At 42.7% G+C, this 17,056-nt stretch overlaps 1 protein-coding gene across 3 annotated transcripts in view; it reads left to right on the forward strand.

The window, feature by feature from the left end:
• Positions 1–17,056, forward strand: part of PHKA2 (phosphorylase kinase regulatory subunit alpha 2) — an 83,682-nt gene that overhangs the window by 17,782 nt on the left and 48,844 nt on the right. For all 3 annotated transcript variants that reach the window (XR_010794155.1, XM_066622135.1, XM_066622136.1), the window contains exons 6-16: positions 1,335–1,417; positions 2,023–2,103; positions 3,578–3,676; positions 5,170–5,316; positions 5,492–5,545; positions 7,893–8,015; positions 9,101–9,196; positions 10,007–10,114; positions 13,160–13,238; positions 15,028–15,162; positions 15,477–15,586. Coding sequence is in view for 2 of the 3 variants with exons in the window: in XM_066622135.1 (XP_066478232.1) it covers positions 1,335–1,417; positions 2,023–2,103; positions 3,578–3,676; positions 5,170–5,316; positions 5,492–5,545; positions 7,893–8,015; positions 9,101–9,196; positions 10,007–10,114; positions 13,160–13,238; positions 15,028–15,162; positions 15,477–15,586 (1,115 nt within the window). In the remaining variant the exon portion in view is untranslated. The remainder of the gene's footprint in view (positions 1–1,334; positions 1,418–2,022; positions 2,104–3,577; positions 3,677–5,169; positions 5,317–5,491; positions 5,546–7,892; positions 8,016–9,100; positions 9,197–10,006; positions 10,115–13,159; positions 13,239–15,027; positions 15,163–15,476; positions 15,587–17,056) is intronic.

Genomic DNA, 17,056 nt, shown 5'->3' on the forward strand with positions numbered 1-17,056 from the left:
TCTGGAGAAGTGCTGGGAGCCTCATGGAGCCCTCTGCAAGGCTCCCTGCTCCTCTAAACACTGGCAAAGTGCAATTGCAACCAGGAAGTAGGTTGCAATTGCATTTTGTCAGTGTTTAGAGGTGCGGGGAAGCCTTGCAGGCTCTGAGCACCCCCATCCCAGACACCAGCAGGCACTCTGGTATGTTTTGTTTTTTTTAAAATCCCTGGGTCTCCTGCAGTGGTGTGAACCTGGTGATTGCATCACTGCTCTCACTGCTTTGCAGGATATAGGTGATACCTATATCGTGCAAAGACTTACCCTGGTCATCAAATTATGTGAGAGTTTGAGAACCAGAGGTGTACAAGATTGAAGCCCAAAATATTCTAATTAGCTTTGAATTTTAGCTGTATAAATGACTTTGGATAGTTTTTTTGTTTTTTTGTTCAGAGTTTTACAAGGGGTTCTTAAAAGACAGCACCTACTTGCACATGAATCCTTCTCATTTCTGTGCATGAGCACGTCAATGCATATTTTCAACTTGTTGCCAAGGACATTCATCCTACAGATGACTGACTGACTACCCACGAAGCAGATGGTTGTCTCAACACTTATTGCTCAGTCCTTTAAAAACCACTGATGCTTAAGTGTTATACATTTGTTAAATGCTAATCTGGCCTGTGACCAAGCACAGGAAAAAAGATTACAGCTATGGCGTATATCAGTAGCTTTTTAGAGCCTGATATTAAAGAATAGTATTATAGCCTGGAACATCCATCCCCATCAAAGAAATGAATATACATTTTGCTATGAGGCTGGCTGGATCAGACCAGGGCCAATATAGTTCAGCTTCCTGTATCTCACAGTGGTCCACCAGGAGCCACTGTGTCTCTGGGAGCACCCAAGACAGCATGATACCTATATCCTGTTGCCACTTCCTTACATCTGGCTTTCAGAGAAAGACTATCGCTAAAACCCAGATGTTGCATCAAATCATCAAAACTTGTAACCTATACATAATGTTTTCTACAAAGGAAGACCTGTCTTAATGCTGTCCTCTTCTTTTTGTTTTTTATTACCGAGATCTTGTTGAAAAACATGGTGAAAAATCATGTTTACTTTTGTATTATATCACATGGGACTAAGGAGAAACTTTTTCAGGTGCAATTTATATCTGATATTTAAAGTCTGTCTGTGGTGTGGCAAAGTAAGACATAAAGCTTTCCCGAGGAAATATCCTACTACAGTGCTGAACCAGGAACATAGGATGCCACTGTTCAAGTGACTCATAAAATGAAACAGCATGCATTCTTTATTTTCTTGTATCACTGAGGTGGTTGTCTTTTCTTAATTAGGATTGCGTATTGTGTTCACCCTTGATGAAGTTGCCTTTATACAGAATCTTGTGTTTTACATAGAGGCTGCATACAAAGTTGCTGTAAGTGTGCTCAAATGCATTTTATTTATTTCAGATTAATTTTTATATACATGTTTTTAATGTTCAGCCAATTCTAATAGGCATTATCTAGCATTCACCTTCTCTTGAGAAAACCTTTCATCATATAAACTGAAGCAGGTTGAAGAAATAAGCTTTGGTAGTAACTTGTATTGTAATTCATACAATATTGAAAAAGTTCTGAAATTACTAGCTATTTATCTTCATGGTTGTCAAGGAAAGAAATTAAACTGAAGATATAACTCCTATGGAGCACTAGTTAAAAGATATATAATCAACTTTCTCTTATTACTGAATCAGGCAGGTATAACACTTCAAACATGTTCAGGAAAGCTTGTTTATAAATAAAAATACTTGTTACAAAAAAATGGTCACTGAAAGTGAGAAGTTGTCTTAGTTGGTGGTCTTCTCATTAAAGCAAGAATGTGCAAATGCACAGAAAACTGTTCATGAACTTTTTGGGTAATGTTAGCACAGTCTCCCCTCCTCTCATTTGCAATGGCACACAGGTCATGCATCAATGCTCAAACATATCCCTTGATCTGTTTTTTAAAGGTTTGTCTGCTTTCCTTTTTGTTTTGTTTCAGGATTATGGCATGTGGGAACGTGGTGATAAGACCAATCAAGGCATCCCTGAACTGAATGCAAGCTCTGTAGGAATGGCCAAAGTAAGAATGTTTCTAGTTATCCATTGTAAAATAGAGCACTGCTTAATACAGTGGTTCCCAAACTGTGAGCTGGTGGCTTCCTGAGCAGCCACGGAAACCAGCCAGGGCAGCCACAGAATCCTTGTGAAATAACCACTGCACTATACAATGTACAGGATTGTTGTCCTAATGGGGAACTGTGGCCAATGGCCCTGTAAGTCAAGAGAGTCACCAGTTGAAAAATTTTGGGAACCACTGGTCTAATATAATGATTGCATTCCTACCTAGGTACAGTTCTTGCAATGGAACAGCAGTTGCATAGCAAGCAAGCATGCAAATAAACAGAAACTTCCTACTTCAATGACTCCCTACCTTTCATCTTTGATATTATTTGGGTGGATTCCCATCCCTGAATGATTAACTGGGTCCCAGTTGTACATTGGTCACTCAATCAGAGTTGGGATCAGGAGCCAAGACCATCCTTTGGCTTCATCTTAGATGCCCTTTGTATGATGATGTCACAGTTCCTCCTCATTAGTTAAGTAAAGTCATTTGGGCATCTTTGCCTGTCTTTAGACCCTGACCAAACAGGCAGGTATGCTTAATCTGGATTCATACCGTACCTGTTCTAGTAGGAAGGACATGCTAAAATGATGTCTGGGATGAAGGAGCTTAATTTCTAAACAGTGAGTACTTGGCAATTCCTAAGCATTCACTAGCTCATATTGGGACAGAGAATAAAATCAGATTTTCACCACATTTGGCTAATTCTTAGGTGGAAATTATGCACACACATAACCTAACTTTGTTATGTGTATGCATAATTCCCATCCAATTGTTGGACATCTTAACGACTTCTGCTACTGGAATGTATTATCGTAGACATTCTGTTCCAATAAGACAGGTACATTAGTTGGAAATTGGCACCATAGATGTGCTTTCTCTTACTGTTTGCAAACATTATTTTTGCAATGGGATACAATATGCAAAGTGAAGCGGAAATTCATATTTCAAGAGAGGAAACCAATGCTACAAAGATATTAAAGCATGGATTCCATTTTTGATAATAGCCACTCTGAGGTGACTAGAAAGAGAACAGCTACATGTTTAAGTAAATAACCTCAGAGCAAAGAGACTGAGTGAAAATGAAAAACAGCTTTGTTAAATGGACAAAAGTGAAAATTCTGGATATCTGTCACCACCAAAAATGTTACCGTTAAAAATATCCACAGTGCCAAGAGCTCAGAGCACTGAGATGGTGGAAAAGCATAAATTGTTAGACAATAATGTAGTGAGTATGTTTTAAAAAGCTACAGCCTTCAGAATAAGAACTGACCCTTAATTTATATAGTTACAGCTCATATAGATACATTGTAAAATACTTTGTATGCTTTTGTGATATGTAACATTAGTGTTCTGATACTTAATCAGTGAAAGTCTTATCAATTAGCAGTGATTATTCATAATCACTGAACATACCTGTATGTTTCTAAAGGCTGCACTGGAAGCAATTGATGAATTGGACCTTTTTGGAGCTGGAGGAGGAAATAAATCAGTTATTCATGTCCTTCCAGATGAAGTTGAACATTGTCAGGTAAATATGAATTTCCTTTCAATAGACAGCTCAAAGAAAATGTAACAAATCCACAAACCTTGGTTAAGCTTCAACTAAACAGGTGTGACATACAGTCAGTTCTCATTATCTGCTAGGGTTAGGTTCCTAGAAAACCAAGTGGATACTGAATTAGCAGATACTGAGTCATTGAGCCTATGGGGAAAATGGGATTAGGTTCCAGGGGACCCTCTTCACCATATACTCTACAAATTTTATGAACCTGAATCTTAACTTGAAGTATGTAGAGCTGGGTGATTGTGCAGGCGCATCAACATCTCCAACATCTGATGTTTCCTCCTCCATGCTGGATTTCTGTCGATGTGATGAAGGTTTCAGCAGTGGTGATTCTCCATGCTGGCTATCCGTCAATTCATTGAAGGTTACTGGCCCAACAGCAAGAGCTTAGAGTTCAGCAATGGGGAGGAGGTAGCTTCACCCATTCTCCTCCTCCACCTGTCTCTTGGCTCCTTCCCTGGGCTTGTCCCAGCCTCTCAGGTAGTGTTCCAGAGACCTCTCATCATCAGCCTCTCATCATCACTAGGGTCATGAAGGTTCAACTGGAGTCCCCATGATGATGCCCAAGATGGTGGGGCAAGTCTGGAAACAGACACAAATGTGTCTGACTGTTCTCCATGGGCCAATAATGTGGATGTCCATTTGATGTGGATAATTGACCCAATCCATACAACTTTCAGCATGCATTGACACAGTATTCGCAAGATAATGAGAACAGAGTAGCAGATACCAGAAATGGGTGACAATTCTGCTATTTGCAGATAAGCAAATTCGCACATAGCGATTTACATATAAAGAGAACTGACTGTATGTATCATAATGTGGCTACAGTCATCTGTGCCTTGCAACCTGATATTATTTTCAACTTTTGAAAACTAACACACTGTATGTGGATACAAGCATTCTGTAGTTGACAATAGGAAATCCTTGGCAGTGGTCACCGTGTTGGATTGGCCTAATTCTGTGGCTGTTTTTTAATATCTTCAAAATATAGGGTGCCCTCGGTATCCGTGAGGGATCTGTTCCTGGACACACACCCCCCCCCCCCGATATTAAAATCTGCGGATGTTCAAATCTGCAGGTCAGGCACACTGTTTCCCTCTGAACTGGAGCTGTGCATAACTCTGATCATGTTCAACGGGCAACAGGTGGCCCACCCCGCAGGTTAGGACACCGTGGATATTCAAATCTGCAGGTACCAAACCCGCGGATACTGAGGGCCACCTGTATATAGTTATTGATATATTTCCCCAAAGCTAATTTGCATTGGAGAGAGTGCTGCATTTTTTAAAATTAGTTTGTATCTTTTATTTTAAATACTTGTAAGATACTCTTTGTAAATCTGATGAAGTACGTAAATCGGGATAAAACTAATTTTTAAAAATTATATTTTTGTTTTGTCTTGTTTTTCACTGGTGGTTTGTGTGTATGTGTGTGTGTGTGTGTGTCCTGCTCAGTCTATTCTGTACTCGATGTTGCCGAGAGCATCCACGTCCAAAGAGATTGATGCTGGACTGTTGTCCATTATTTCCTATCCAGCCTTTGCCATAGAGGACATGAACATTGTCAATGCAACTAAAAATGAAATTATCACCAAATTGCAAGTAAGAGTTTAATTTTGGTTTTAAAAGTGGAATTAATACCTGTATGGGGAAATTTGCATGCTATTACTGAAATAGCTAAAAAAATTACTAAAAAAATGAAAGGGATATGAGAACAAAACATTGTATAAAATGAAGAAAAATGTTTGTTTAATAAGCATTTTTGTTGTCTTTACAGGGGCGATATGGCTGCTGTCGTTTCCTTCGAGATGGTTATAAAACACCAAAAGAGGTCCTGCTCCTCAAGTTGTCAAAATGTTGTCATTTACTAAATAATGTCATTACCTGTCTTGACAGTGAAATCAGCAAAATTGCAGTGTTTCAGGAGTTGAAATTCTCTTACCACTGACCCATACTCAAAAACATATATACTTTTACTGAAAATACTTTTTTATGGATTTGTGGCTTTCCCCAGGTAACAACTTTGGGCACCATACAACCAAAGTTGTGCACATTGATTCTAACAGGAGAGAAGCACCTACTTAACTCTCTCCCATTCAGATGAATGGGTCATAAACATATTTATATTTGACTGGCTTCTGCCTTCTGATTTGCTCAGTGTTCTTCAACCTGAGGGTCATGACCTCAATGGGGTCGCGAAGCCTCGTTTGGGGGGTCATGGCAACCTTTCAAAGCCTGTACAAGAGAGGACTTGGATCCAATCCAATAATGGAACTACCTTTTCAAAACTGAATTATTGATATAATCCTGCACAGCCTCTTCTTGCCCTGCAGCTAATAAGGCTGGCCCTGCTCAGGCTCCTACCTTACAGGGTTGTTGTGAAGATACAAGAGGTAGGGGTAGGGGTGAGCAAATCAGGTCCTGGCAGAGGAGTGGGATCAGCAGTGGGTTCTCAGTCTCATAGTTTGTTTATTGGAGTTGTGGCACAAAAAAGCTTGAAGACCATTGGATTAGCTGAAATGCAAACTAGAAGTTTTCCTAAGCCCTTTAATAAATCAGTCATCAATCCACAATCAAAGATCCACTCATGCATCTGATTCAGCCTGTATATCTGTCAGCGCCTTTGAGTTGGGCATTCTGATGTACGTCCATGCAGGGCCTCTGAGAGGAATTTTATCAGGGGGTACAACATTTATTTTGGATCCCTTTCCAAAGGGGGAGGGGGCAATGGCGGCAGGCAGAATGGGGGGGGCAAAATAGGTCAGGGGGAGGATGTTGACAGCCAGGATAGTCTACTTGGTCTACTAGCCTAGGTCTACTAGGCTTCTTGATGCAGAGTCCAGATCTACCCGACCATGCGCCATTGGCAGCTAGATAAAGTAATATGGAAAACCAAACACACTCCTGAGTCTCTCTAAAATCATATAGAAAATCCATTGCAGAAAATTAGCATCTTCATATTTAACAGTAGAATGGACAGTGTGCTGTGTGCATCAGAATGAACTTCTGCAGCAGCTATAGCCCCGCAGTTGGGTCCCTGAGCAAGTATACACTTCTTCGTGGTTATCGGGTCCACAAGCCAAAGAGCTACTGTAGCAGGCCAGTTTTCTTCCAGATTTGACACTGTGTTAAGGAGGTCATGGGTGCATTCCTGGGCCCGGTGTGTATGGCTTGCATCGATAATTGCCACTGCATACCTGTGGTTGTGCCCCTCACGCAGGCTGCAAGTTCAGGTGAGATAGGAAAATGTAAAATCCCAGGAACGTTTTGGGCCCCGTTCTGTGACTCCTGGGCCCCCTTTCTGACCCTTGGCCTGGGTACAAATTACCCCCTTTACCCCCCTCTCCTAGGACCTGTATCCATGTGCTCCTTTCCTAGCAGTTGGTAATTCTTGTACACTGGGATGAGTGGTTGCAGCTTGGAAAGCTGAATTTAATTTGAGAGTGATGGGGAGCAGCCAGACTATGTCCAGCATTACACTTCACATTCCTATTGGTAATAATGGCATTTCATAAAAAAGTAATGAAAAGCAATTGTTGAAACTATGGTATTGGGACTTCTTAATCTTCTAGGAGAGCTCATGAAATCTATCATTCCATTTGAAAAGGGAAAGTTATTTCTGCACCAGCACAAAAGAGCATGTTTTGTTTTGTTTTTGCAATTGTTATCTTCGGTTCACATTGCACAACAGTTGCGTTGGTTCTGTTTCCTGCTGTGTGATAGTGCAACTGAATATTTGCAGAAAAATGTCATTTTCTGCATATAATAGAGTATGATCGTTTTTGCTAATGAGCCAGTTACTATAAAGTGAATTTGACTTGATGAAAGTAGGTGGAACATAAATATTGAACACTATATTGAGCCACTTCTCTTAAATTTTGACTGAGATTAGAGTGACCAATCTTTATCCAGTGGTTTGAATATTCAATATACGTGTACTCAATATACACGCATTCAGTTTGCACTTCTAGACTGAATCTATGTTTATGTCACTTGTGTTACCCTTATATAAAGCTACAGTTGCTACTATACGCATATAAATAGGAAAACTATATGTGAGCTGTGCAGCCTGAGCTTCTTAGAGGAGGGACAGAATGTAAGTCTGATTGATAAATTTTTCTGTGCGGTATTGTGAGACAGTAATGAAAATATTTATAGTATGTTTTTACTATTTCTAGGATCCAAGTAGATTACACTATGATCCTGCTGAGCTCAAGTTATTTGAGAACATAGAATGTGAGTGGCCTGTGTTCTGGACATATTTCCTAATTGATGGAGTGTTTAATGGAGACAGAATTCAGGTAAGGGAAATAAAAAGAAGAATTCTGAAGGTCTTGCCTTCTGCCCCCTTAAGGGGCAGGGGCAGGGAGGAGGCAGCAACGTGATCCCCAGCATTGCATCGCTAACTGGGCTGCAGGGACTGGGATGGACTCACCAGTCCCTGTAGCAGCTGTCCTGGGGTGCAGGGAGCCCTGCACGAGCATCTGCAGGGCTCCCCAGGCTTCTAAAAGTGAAAGTGGAGTGATCGTGCTCTACCTCTGCAAAACAGGAAGTGGAGCACAATCAGTTCACTTTCACTTTTGACGACCTGGGGAGCCCTGCAGACATTTGCGCCTCCTTCCCGCTCCCACCAAGACTTACTGCAGTTCAAACTCTCCCTGAGAGTTTGAAAACCGTTGGATTATGTAATAAGCTTTGTAGCTTTTATGACAGCAGGAGTGTCAACAGACTTGTGAATAGAGGTGATAGAGTTTGCCCTTGGAATTCCAAAAAGTTTTTGACAAAGTCTCTTGCTCTTAAACTTTTAGCAGTAATGGAATAAGAGAACAGGTCCAGTTAAAGAACAGGAAGCCAAATGTAAGAATAAATGAACAATTTTCACAGTGGAGAGAAGTACAAACTGGGGTGCCCCAAGGATCTGCACTGAGATGGGTGTTCTTTAACTTCTTCATAAATGATCTGCAGTTGAGGGTAAACAGTGAGATAGTCAAGTTTGCAGGTGACACCAAGCTATTCAAGGTAGTAAAAACTAAAGTAGATTGTGAAGAGCTCCAAAAGACCTCTCCAAAGTGGATAAATACCTGTATTATTATTATAAATGGGAAACCAAATGCCAAATGTGGTTCTGTGCAAATAAGTATAAAGTACTGTACATTGGGGTTAAATAATCCCAGCTTCATACATACATTGGTAGAGTCTGAGCTATTGGTGATGAATCAAGAACGAGACCTTGGGGTCGTAGTGGATGGCTCAGTGAAAATGAAAGAATAACTCTAGGATTTATGTTTATGTAAGATGCTGGTTTTCTCCCGTCACATGACAGTTTTGGCTCTTGTCTCAGCCTTCTAGGAAAAAGTATTTTAAGTCTGTGTTTTGTACTTTTCAGGTACAAGAGTACAGAGATGCCTTGGAGGGGATAATCATTAGGAAAAAGAATGGGATTCTTTTGATGCCAGAACTGTATGCTGTTCCTCCAGATAAGGTGTTGTGGCAATGTAAAGTGCAGTCTGAATTTTTTGGGATCTCTCTTCTGGCTCTCTCTTTTGCTTTGCTCATAGATATTTATATACCATAACTCTTGGGGCTGCTTGGAGCTTAAGATTTTTTTTAAAAGATACCTTTTTTAAAAGATATCTTTTAAAAGATACCAAAAGTTCATGTTGGGTTCAAGACTGTAATAAATAAAGGGAAAATTGAGAGATTTGCAGGGGGAAGGGAGCAAAAAGTTTTTGTTCTTCACAAAGTGAAAAAAATCGCAAATATAGTGAACTTGACTAGGTCATGCTTCCTAACCTACCCAGGGTTCCTGTTAACTAGTTTTAATGTCTTAGCCAGATCAAAACTGGGCCCAAGCATAGAGAAGAAATGGGCGTGCTTTACCAAGGTCCAAAGAGCCCATCCTGTACTCCAAGTCCATTACCATGAGGAAGAAATTGAGGTTAAATTGTAGATGTTTTTTAAGAGTGTGGGTATATTAAGATTTTGTTTATTGGGCAGTTGCATCTAAAGCAGCAGTCTGTTTTGCAACCACAATCTGATGGCACTCGGGTTACTCTTGGGAGTGGATCACAGATGCACATTTATCCATTGGATGATGGCAATATCAAGTAATGATTTGCATGTGTCAGGGGGCCACCAAAGATCTAACAACACAAACAGGACTTCCCTGTTCCCCCAAAGCACAATGCTTTTCAATGGAGTCGGTTCATATGTTCAGTTCTTTGTCATCATGTAGAAAAATCCAGTGTTGCAGTTGTATTACTCAGTGTTCATAATTTGCTTCGTCTGCCAGGTGAATGAAGAGTATGAGAATCCTCACACAGTGGATCGTGTTCCAGCAGGAAAGTTACCTCATCTCTGGGGCCAGTCATTATATATCCTTGGTGCCCTTTTGGCAGAGGTAATTCTATTTTGATATACAGGTGGAGCCTATTTATCCGCGTTGGTTCCATTCCGTGACTTGGCGTGATTAACAAAAAACGCGTTGTGCTAAATTCCATAGAGTTACGCAAATACTGCAGTCTGACACTTCCGGATGGAAGGAAACTAAGGCAGCTGTTATCAATTCCCTCCCCTCTGCTCCGTACTCAGCCCTCCCATTGCCAGCTGCCCGGCTTCTTTCACAGTTGGAATGCTGATCTTTTAACAGTTCAGCCCTATGCATTTCTACTCAGAAGTAAGCCCCATTGTAGTCACTGGGGCTTACTCCCAGGAAAGTGTGGAGAATATTGTAGGCTAAATCTCATGCTTTGCTTGGTGGGAAGGCTTGCTTGTGTCAGTGATAGCCTGCACTATGGGGAGGGGGGAATTCGGCAAAAACTCCTGTCAGGGGCTCGCTGCCTGGCCAGCCCCTGCCTTACCTGGATGTGCAGGGGGGGTGGAGGACAGGCGGGGGAGAGCTGAGGGCAGATCCCACCAGTCGCCCCTGTGGGCTCCCAGGGCTGGCAGGGAGCTGTGGGTGGGAGGAGGAGCAGCCCCCACAGAGGCACTCCTACCTGAAGTGCAGGGGTGCCGGGGGACGGACGGGGGAGAGCCCCAGGTGGCAGTGGGCACAACCCCCTGCAACCCCCGCAGATGACCAGGCACTGCGGGGAGACAGGGGCAAGGGGAAGAGCAACCCCCTGGGAGGCACCTGGCCCCCTGCCCGCAGTGATGTGGGCGGTGCGGCTCCAGCGATGGCCTTGTCTCACCCGCGGCCAGCCGCCTGGGAGGCAGGGAAGGGAGCCCCATGGCTGGATCCGGTGGGGGAGGATGAGCAGGGAAGCATGCCGGCCCGCAAGCAGCGCCCCCAGGGAGGGCACCTTCCCCCCCTGGACGCTGCCGGGTCTTCTCGCCCCACGGGGGGGCTCAGCCAGGAGACAGGCGGGGAGGAGGAGCAAGAGGCAGGCCAGGGCACAGAGCTGCTCGGCTGGCGAGCAAGCCTCCCGCAGACTCAGACAGCAGGGCAGGGTTGGCTCCAGGACCAGGTGCCCAGGCTGACTGGGTGAGAGGGGTGGAGCCGGGAACTCCATAAAAGCCGAGGAGGTCAATGATGAGGAGGAAGCTAGGCAAGGCTAACAGCCAGGAGGAAGGCTACATGCCCATGAGACCCAGGCTACCTTAGAAGCCAAAGAGGGGGACCTGGGTGGATCTAACCCCCCCCTTTTGGACCTGAGGCCACTCAGCCTCACCCCAGGGACCTGCCACAGGGTGAGCCTGAACCCCTTTTTGGCAAGAGGACCCTCAACCCCCTCCCCAGGATCTGACAACTCCCTGGGTTTTTTAAAGCAATCCCCTGTTGCTACCACACCTGCCCCATGTGTGTGTGTGTGTGTGTGAGTGAGAGTGCGAGAGCAAGCTCCACCTTTCTGCATGTGTTCTGGCTATAGAGGTTTTCCGTCACCCCTTCCCCTCCTCAGCCTCTTTGCAGGCTCAGGAGCTCCAGGAATGTTACTGTTCCTTGCAAGGGGAACCTCTTCCAGGCCTATTTCCCTGCCTGGGCAAGGCAAAGCCTTTTTGCAGTGTTTTGGGCTGCCTGAAAACTGATCAGCACAGGGCAAAGGAGGCAAAGGTGTGCGTGACTTTCAGTACCCCCACCCCATTCGTGTTGAGACAAATCCGCAGACAAAAAATCCGTGGATAAATAGGCTGCACCTGTATGAATTTTGGTTATTCTGTGTTATTGAAGAAGGCTTTTAACTGTTGACGTGATGGCCTGGCATTTTTAATGAATGTAATTTTAATAGCTGTGTAATCCATTAGGGTCTGTTCTCCTGATAATTTTTGTTTTATGTTTTAGTATTGTTTTAATCTTCCATTTTGTATTGTGTTTTTATACTCTTGAGTGCCGTAATGTGCAGGAGAAAGTGGGATATAAATTCTATAATTAAGTAAATGTAACTTGCCAATGCACTGGTGACAGTAGGTGCCTCATCCTGATTCCTGGTTACAATTACTGTCAGGGTTCAGAGAGGGACAGCCAGCGACTACAAGCTGATCCAGGGCAATAGTGCCTAGTATTTAGTGCTAACTTTTCCCTGTTTGGACATGTAACTTACCGGGGAAAAGCCTTAATAGTTTGAATCTGCTGCTGCCAGCTCAAGAGATTTAATAAAAGGAATAAGACATAACAAAATCAAATGAACAAGAATAAAAGTAAGAAACATTATCCTTTGCCAAAAAAAAGTGTTGTGTCAACCTGTAAACCTACAGACCAGTAAAAATAATACAGACAGTTAGTAGATGGCATTAAGGTGCTGTAGAATCTTATACATGCACTTTAACTCAGAGCTGCTGCTCTCAAAGCTTGAATGAGCTTGTGAGTCACACAAATTGAAATCAGCATAAATCTTATTAGCTTCTGGCTAATACTGACTCCTAACATTGTACCTGGATGGTGGAACAATCAGTCTCCCCTGTCATTCTCCAAGAGCGCTGGGACGCTCCTTGCCAGAGCCCAAGATAGCTGGGGAAGATAGAGACACCCATCAGTTTGGGAGTTAACATTCAACCGGAATGATATAATCTGGCTCTCTGATTGGAGGAGCGCCTGCTGGCTGAGTACCCAGTCCAATCCCCTTGAAACATGATCTGTACCTTTCCCCGCTTGGGACGACAGCTAGCAGGGAATAAAGGATATCTGGAGTACCTTTGATAGCAGGATGCAGGGGGCAAATATGCCCACCACTGGGAAACACAGACTCATACGGGGCAACAGGCAAAATTGCCCAGTTAGAGGAATGCAACGTATATGACAAAAGTGATTTAATGACAAGTACTTTGAAGATTAGTGTTGTTTTGAAGAAAGGATTTTATTTGTTTATATCAGGGCACCCTGGCCTTTAGTGAGTTTACAAGTGCCTGAAAGTTCCATTCTTGCTCTTTGCATACCACTCTCAGGAGGCAAGATCGTTGCCATTGAAGCTTGGCCTGATTTCTCTCTATCTTGTTTGTTCTTCATTCAAAGGGTTTTCTGGCTACTGGTGAAATTGATCCCTTAAATAGGAGGTTCTCAACTGCTTTTAAGCCTGATGTTGTTGTCCAAGGTTGGTGACTTTTTTGTGTGCTTTTTTTTTTTTACCCTGTGAATGTTGGAGCAAGTTGGGCAGATGGAAAAATGCAAAAACAAAATAAAAATAATTGTCAGGTGTCTCCATACAGCAGGTCATGCACAAATGGAAATTCTAATACATGTATATAAGAGGATTCTTCCATCCACTGCAATGACAAGGGATTTGTGTGTGCATTTGTTAAATTGTGAGCCCAAGATTGCCCAAGATTGCCCTTCATGTTGAAGTGAATGGAGAAATCTATGCATATAGGAGTGTGTATGAGAATTTCTGTAGATATTTGAATCTGGAAATATGCAAAGGAAAAAGCTGTACTATTACCTTGTGCAGGTGTCATCCATAGTTCTTGATAGCAGCACTGAACTGGAGCATATTATTTTTTAAAAAGTGGAATTAAATTTATACAAATGCAGAAAGATGTTATGAGATGGTTCTGTTCTGGCTTACCCCATCCTCTTCTATATTCATATCATCTCAGTGTAATTAAAAATGCTTTGCACACTGCAGTACTAGTTAACTGCTTACAGCCTGCCTGAATTTCTTATTTCCCAAGTAGGTATGATGCAACTCAGTCAGGCTGTGTTAACACTTCAGCCTTGAACTGAATCAAGCTTTGTATACCACATGCTCTCATGGCAAGACATTATGGAACTGTACTACATATCAGATACATGTTGGAGATGCTTCATCCAAAATGCCTGTGTATCAGAATCTTCCAGCACACACAAAAATAACACGTGAATACAAATTCATTGAGAAAGCTTCTTTGAATATGTGTCTACCTTAGTATTTGAATCGGCTTTGTTTTGGAGTTGCAGAGATAAAATAGAGTTTTGAACCCCAATCCAGCTAATCAGATGTTAGCCACAACAAATTGCTGTTGCACTGGTTTTAATAAAATCCAGTAGCACAATCCTAGACATCAGTGGTTCTCAAACTTTTTAGTGCCACAACCCACCTTGTCCTCCATGGTGGGTTGTGACGCAGTGCTCAATGTTGCGCTGGGAGCTTTCCTGGGAGTCTCTGGAGGCCGCTTCCAGGTTGTGCCAGGCCAGCAACCCATTCCATTGGCCTCCATAGGCCTCAGAATGCTTGCAAAAGCAACCAGAAGTTGCAGGTGCAAACTGAAAGTCACTTCCACTTCTTCAAGGCATTGTGAGGCCAGCAAAGGCCAATGGAGTGGGTTTTGGCATGACCTGGAAGTGGCCTCTGGAGGCTCCCAGGAATGCCTTGTAGTGTGAAATTGAGCATTGCTTTGGGACCTACCGCACTTCAGGATGATCCACAAGCACTGCTGTACATGTTTGCTGTACAAGTAAATCCAGCTGTGTTCAGTGGGTTTCATATCATATAAGTGTGAAAAGGATTGCAGTCATGACTGATCTTAGTTTGATCTGGGTGGTGGTTCTAGGGCAGGGGTGTCCAAAGTTTTTGGCAGGAGGGCCGCATCATCTCTCTGATGCTGTGTAGGGGGCTGGGGGGGGAAAAGAATTTATTTACATTTAAAATTTGAATAAATTTATATAAGTTTACTTAAACGAATATATTAAAGATGAACTTATATGAATGAATGAACGTCTTGCAGTAGCTCAAGGCCTATAAAAGACCTTGCACAAAGCAAGGCTGGCCTTTCCTTTGCTGCTGCTACTGCATCACAGACATGAAACAAGAAGCAGTGGAAGGAGCCCTCATCCCACAGCTCACATGAGAGGTCAAACAGTCTCATGCTGAGAGCAGTTGTGTCTTTACTGTTCCTCTTTTACAGTAACTATCCTAGCAGAGACAAATGCAATTAAGAAACTCTTGAAGCATCATGGAATCCATGTTCAGAGCATTGCTGACATCTATCCAATCAGAGTGCAACCAGCACGAATTCTAAGCAACCTGTATGCAAAGCTGGGTAGGTACAAGTTTTGAGTGTGCCTTTTACGATTTTGGTAGATGTGTTTAATAACGATAATGTTCCATGAGTTACTCAAAGAAATTACTGATTTCATGAATTAATCTATAGATCCGGTGCCTAATGCATGCTATTTCATGCTGTTAACAGCTGAAGCATTATACTTCTTGTTTCACAAATGCAACATTTTTATGTATGTAGCCTGAAATATAAGGTGTCTACAGATTATAGAGTATCCTCTGAGGAAAAAAAAATTAGGATGAGTTAGTTTTATGAGCAGCAATTCATGTTAATAACTCTTTTTATTGTAACAGGTCGCAATAGGAACATGAAATTGAGTGGAAGACCATACCGACACATTGGTGTCCTGGGAACATCCAAGTTATATGTTATAAGAAATCAAATATATACCTTTACCCCCCAGGTGAGCTTGTAGTAGCAGCAGGAAAACTGCCTCCCATTTGCTGGTGAAACACTTTGCATTTCACGTATCATTTCATGTTGTTTTATGTATCCTGAACTAATAAAAATCTGTACAGGTGTGCGCCACTTAATGACGGGGTTACATTCTTCAATCCCTGTTGTTACATGATTAGATCATTAAGTGAACATCTAGTCCAATCAGACGAGATGTGGCGCTTTCAGAGTAGTATGGCCGTAGACAATCTATTGTGTAAACAGACACTCCCTGCCAGACACTAACTGGCTGCAAAGGCTACTAGAGATAGATTACCTCTTCTTTGCATTAAGAGCCTCTCTGTTGTGTAAGTAGACACTTTGCTGCAGGCTATAGGAGACATGACTGCCTCATTAAGAGCATCTTTATTGTACTTTAACCACCCTCATATATTCGGTCTCTTGTTAAGCTGATGGTTGTTAAGCGGCACACACCTGTACTTTGTTTTAACTGCTTACAGAACTGGATGATAAGAGATATAAGCTCCTGTACTTTCTGTTAAGAGAAACCTACTGTTGTTGTTAAAGGCACAGGTCAGAAGTTAGCACGTGTAATTTTGTACTATTGATCCATGGGCTAAGTCCAGCCAAAGTGGGAGTGCCCAATTTTTTTGCCTCCTTTTGCACTTCAGTGTGCACACCACAAACTCTTCCTCCTCCTCTTCCTTGTCTGCTGCTTGTGCCTTGTCCACTCAGCTATTTCTTTAGATCAGGTTAAGCTCTGGGCATGCTCATCCAGCCTCTTTAAAGGGGTGGGTAAACAGGAGAAAGTTGCCTCACAGTGATCGAGAGCACCCCACACACCCCCTTACCATTGTCTTCACACTGCCAATTTGCCTGTCTAGCTGCTGTTTCAAACAAATGGGGTGGCTCCACTCCTCCAGTTTGTTTGCAGGAAGTGATGTTTGATTACCCTTCTGGAAGGAGAGCAATTGGAACAGGCTTATCAGAGGCCCTTGTTGCTTCTTTCTCTAGCACCACCTTACAGCAGTGACACTGGAACAGCGATATTCAACCTTTTTCATCTCATGGCACACTGAGAAGGCACTCAGATTGTCAGGGCACACCGTCAGTTTTTTGACTGACTAGGCACACCACACTGCAGGTAGAGGGCTTGCATCCCCAATGGCCCTACTAATAAATGACCCTGAAGCTTCTGTGGCACGCCTGTGAACCATTTGCAGCACACCAATATGCCATGGCACACTGGTTGAAAATTGTTGCACTGGAGGAAGAGGTAGATTGTTGCTGCCCCGCCCCCCCAACCTTTTGAATAAATATGGGCTTTAGACTTCAGGATTTCAGGTGGTGTTTGAAAACAGTATTGTTTGTTTTATTCAGAAGTGAACCCATTGGGTTCAGTAAGTCTTAGGCTATAATCTTCTCTTCCTCACTGGAAACAAACATCTTTAGTTATAATTCATCTGTGCAATTTCTT

This window comes from Tiliqua scincoides, chromosome 3 (assembly GCF_035046505.1).
Source record: "Tiliqua scincoides isolate rTilSci1 chromosome 3, rTilSci1.hap2, whole genome shotgun sequence".
NCBI classification, from domain to species: Eukaryota; Metazoa; Chordata; class Lepidosauria; order Squamata; family Scincidae; genus Tiliqua; species Tiliqua scincoides.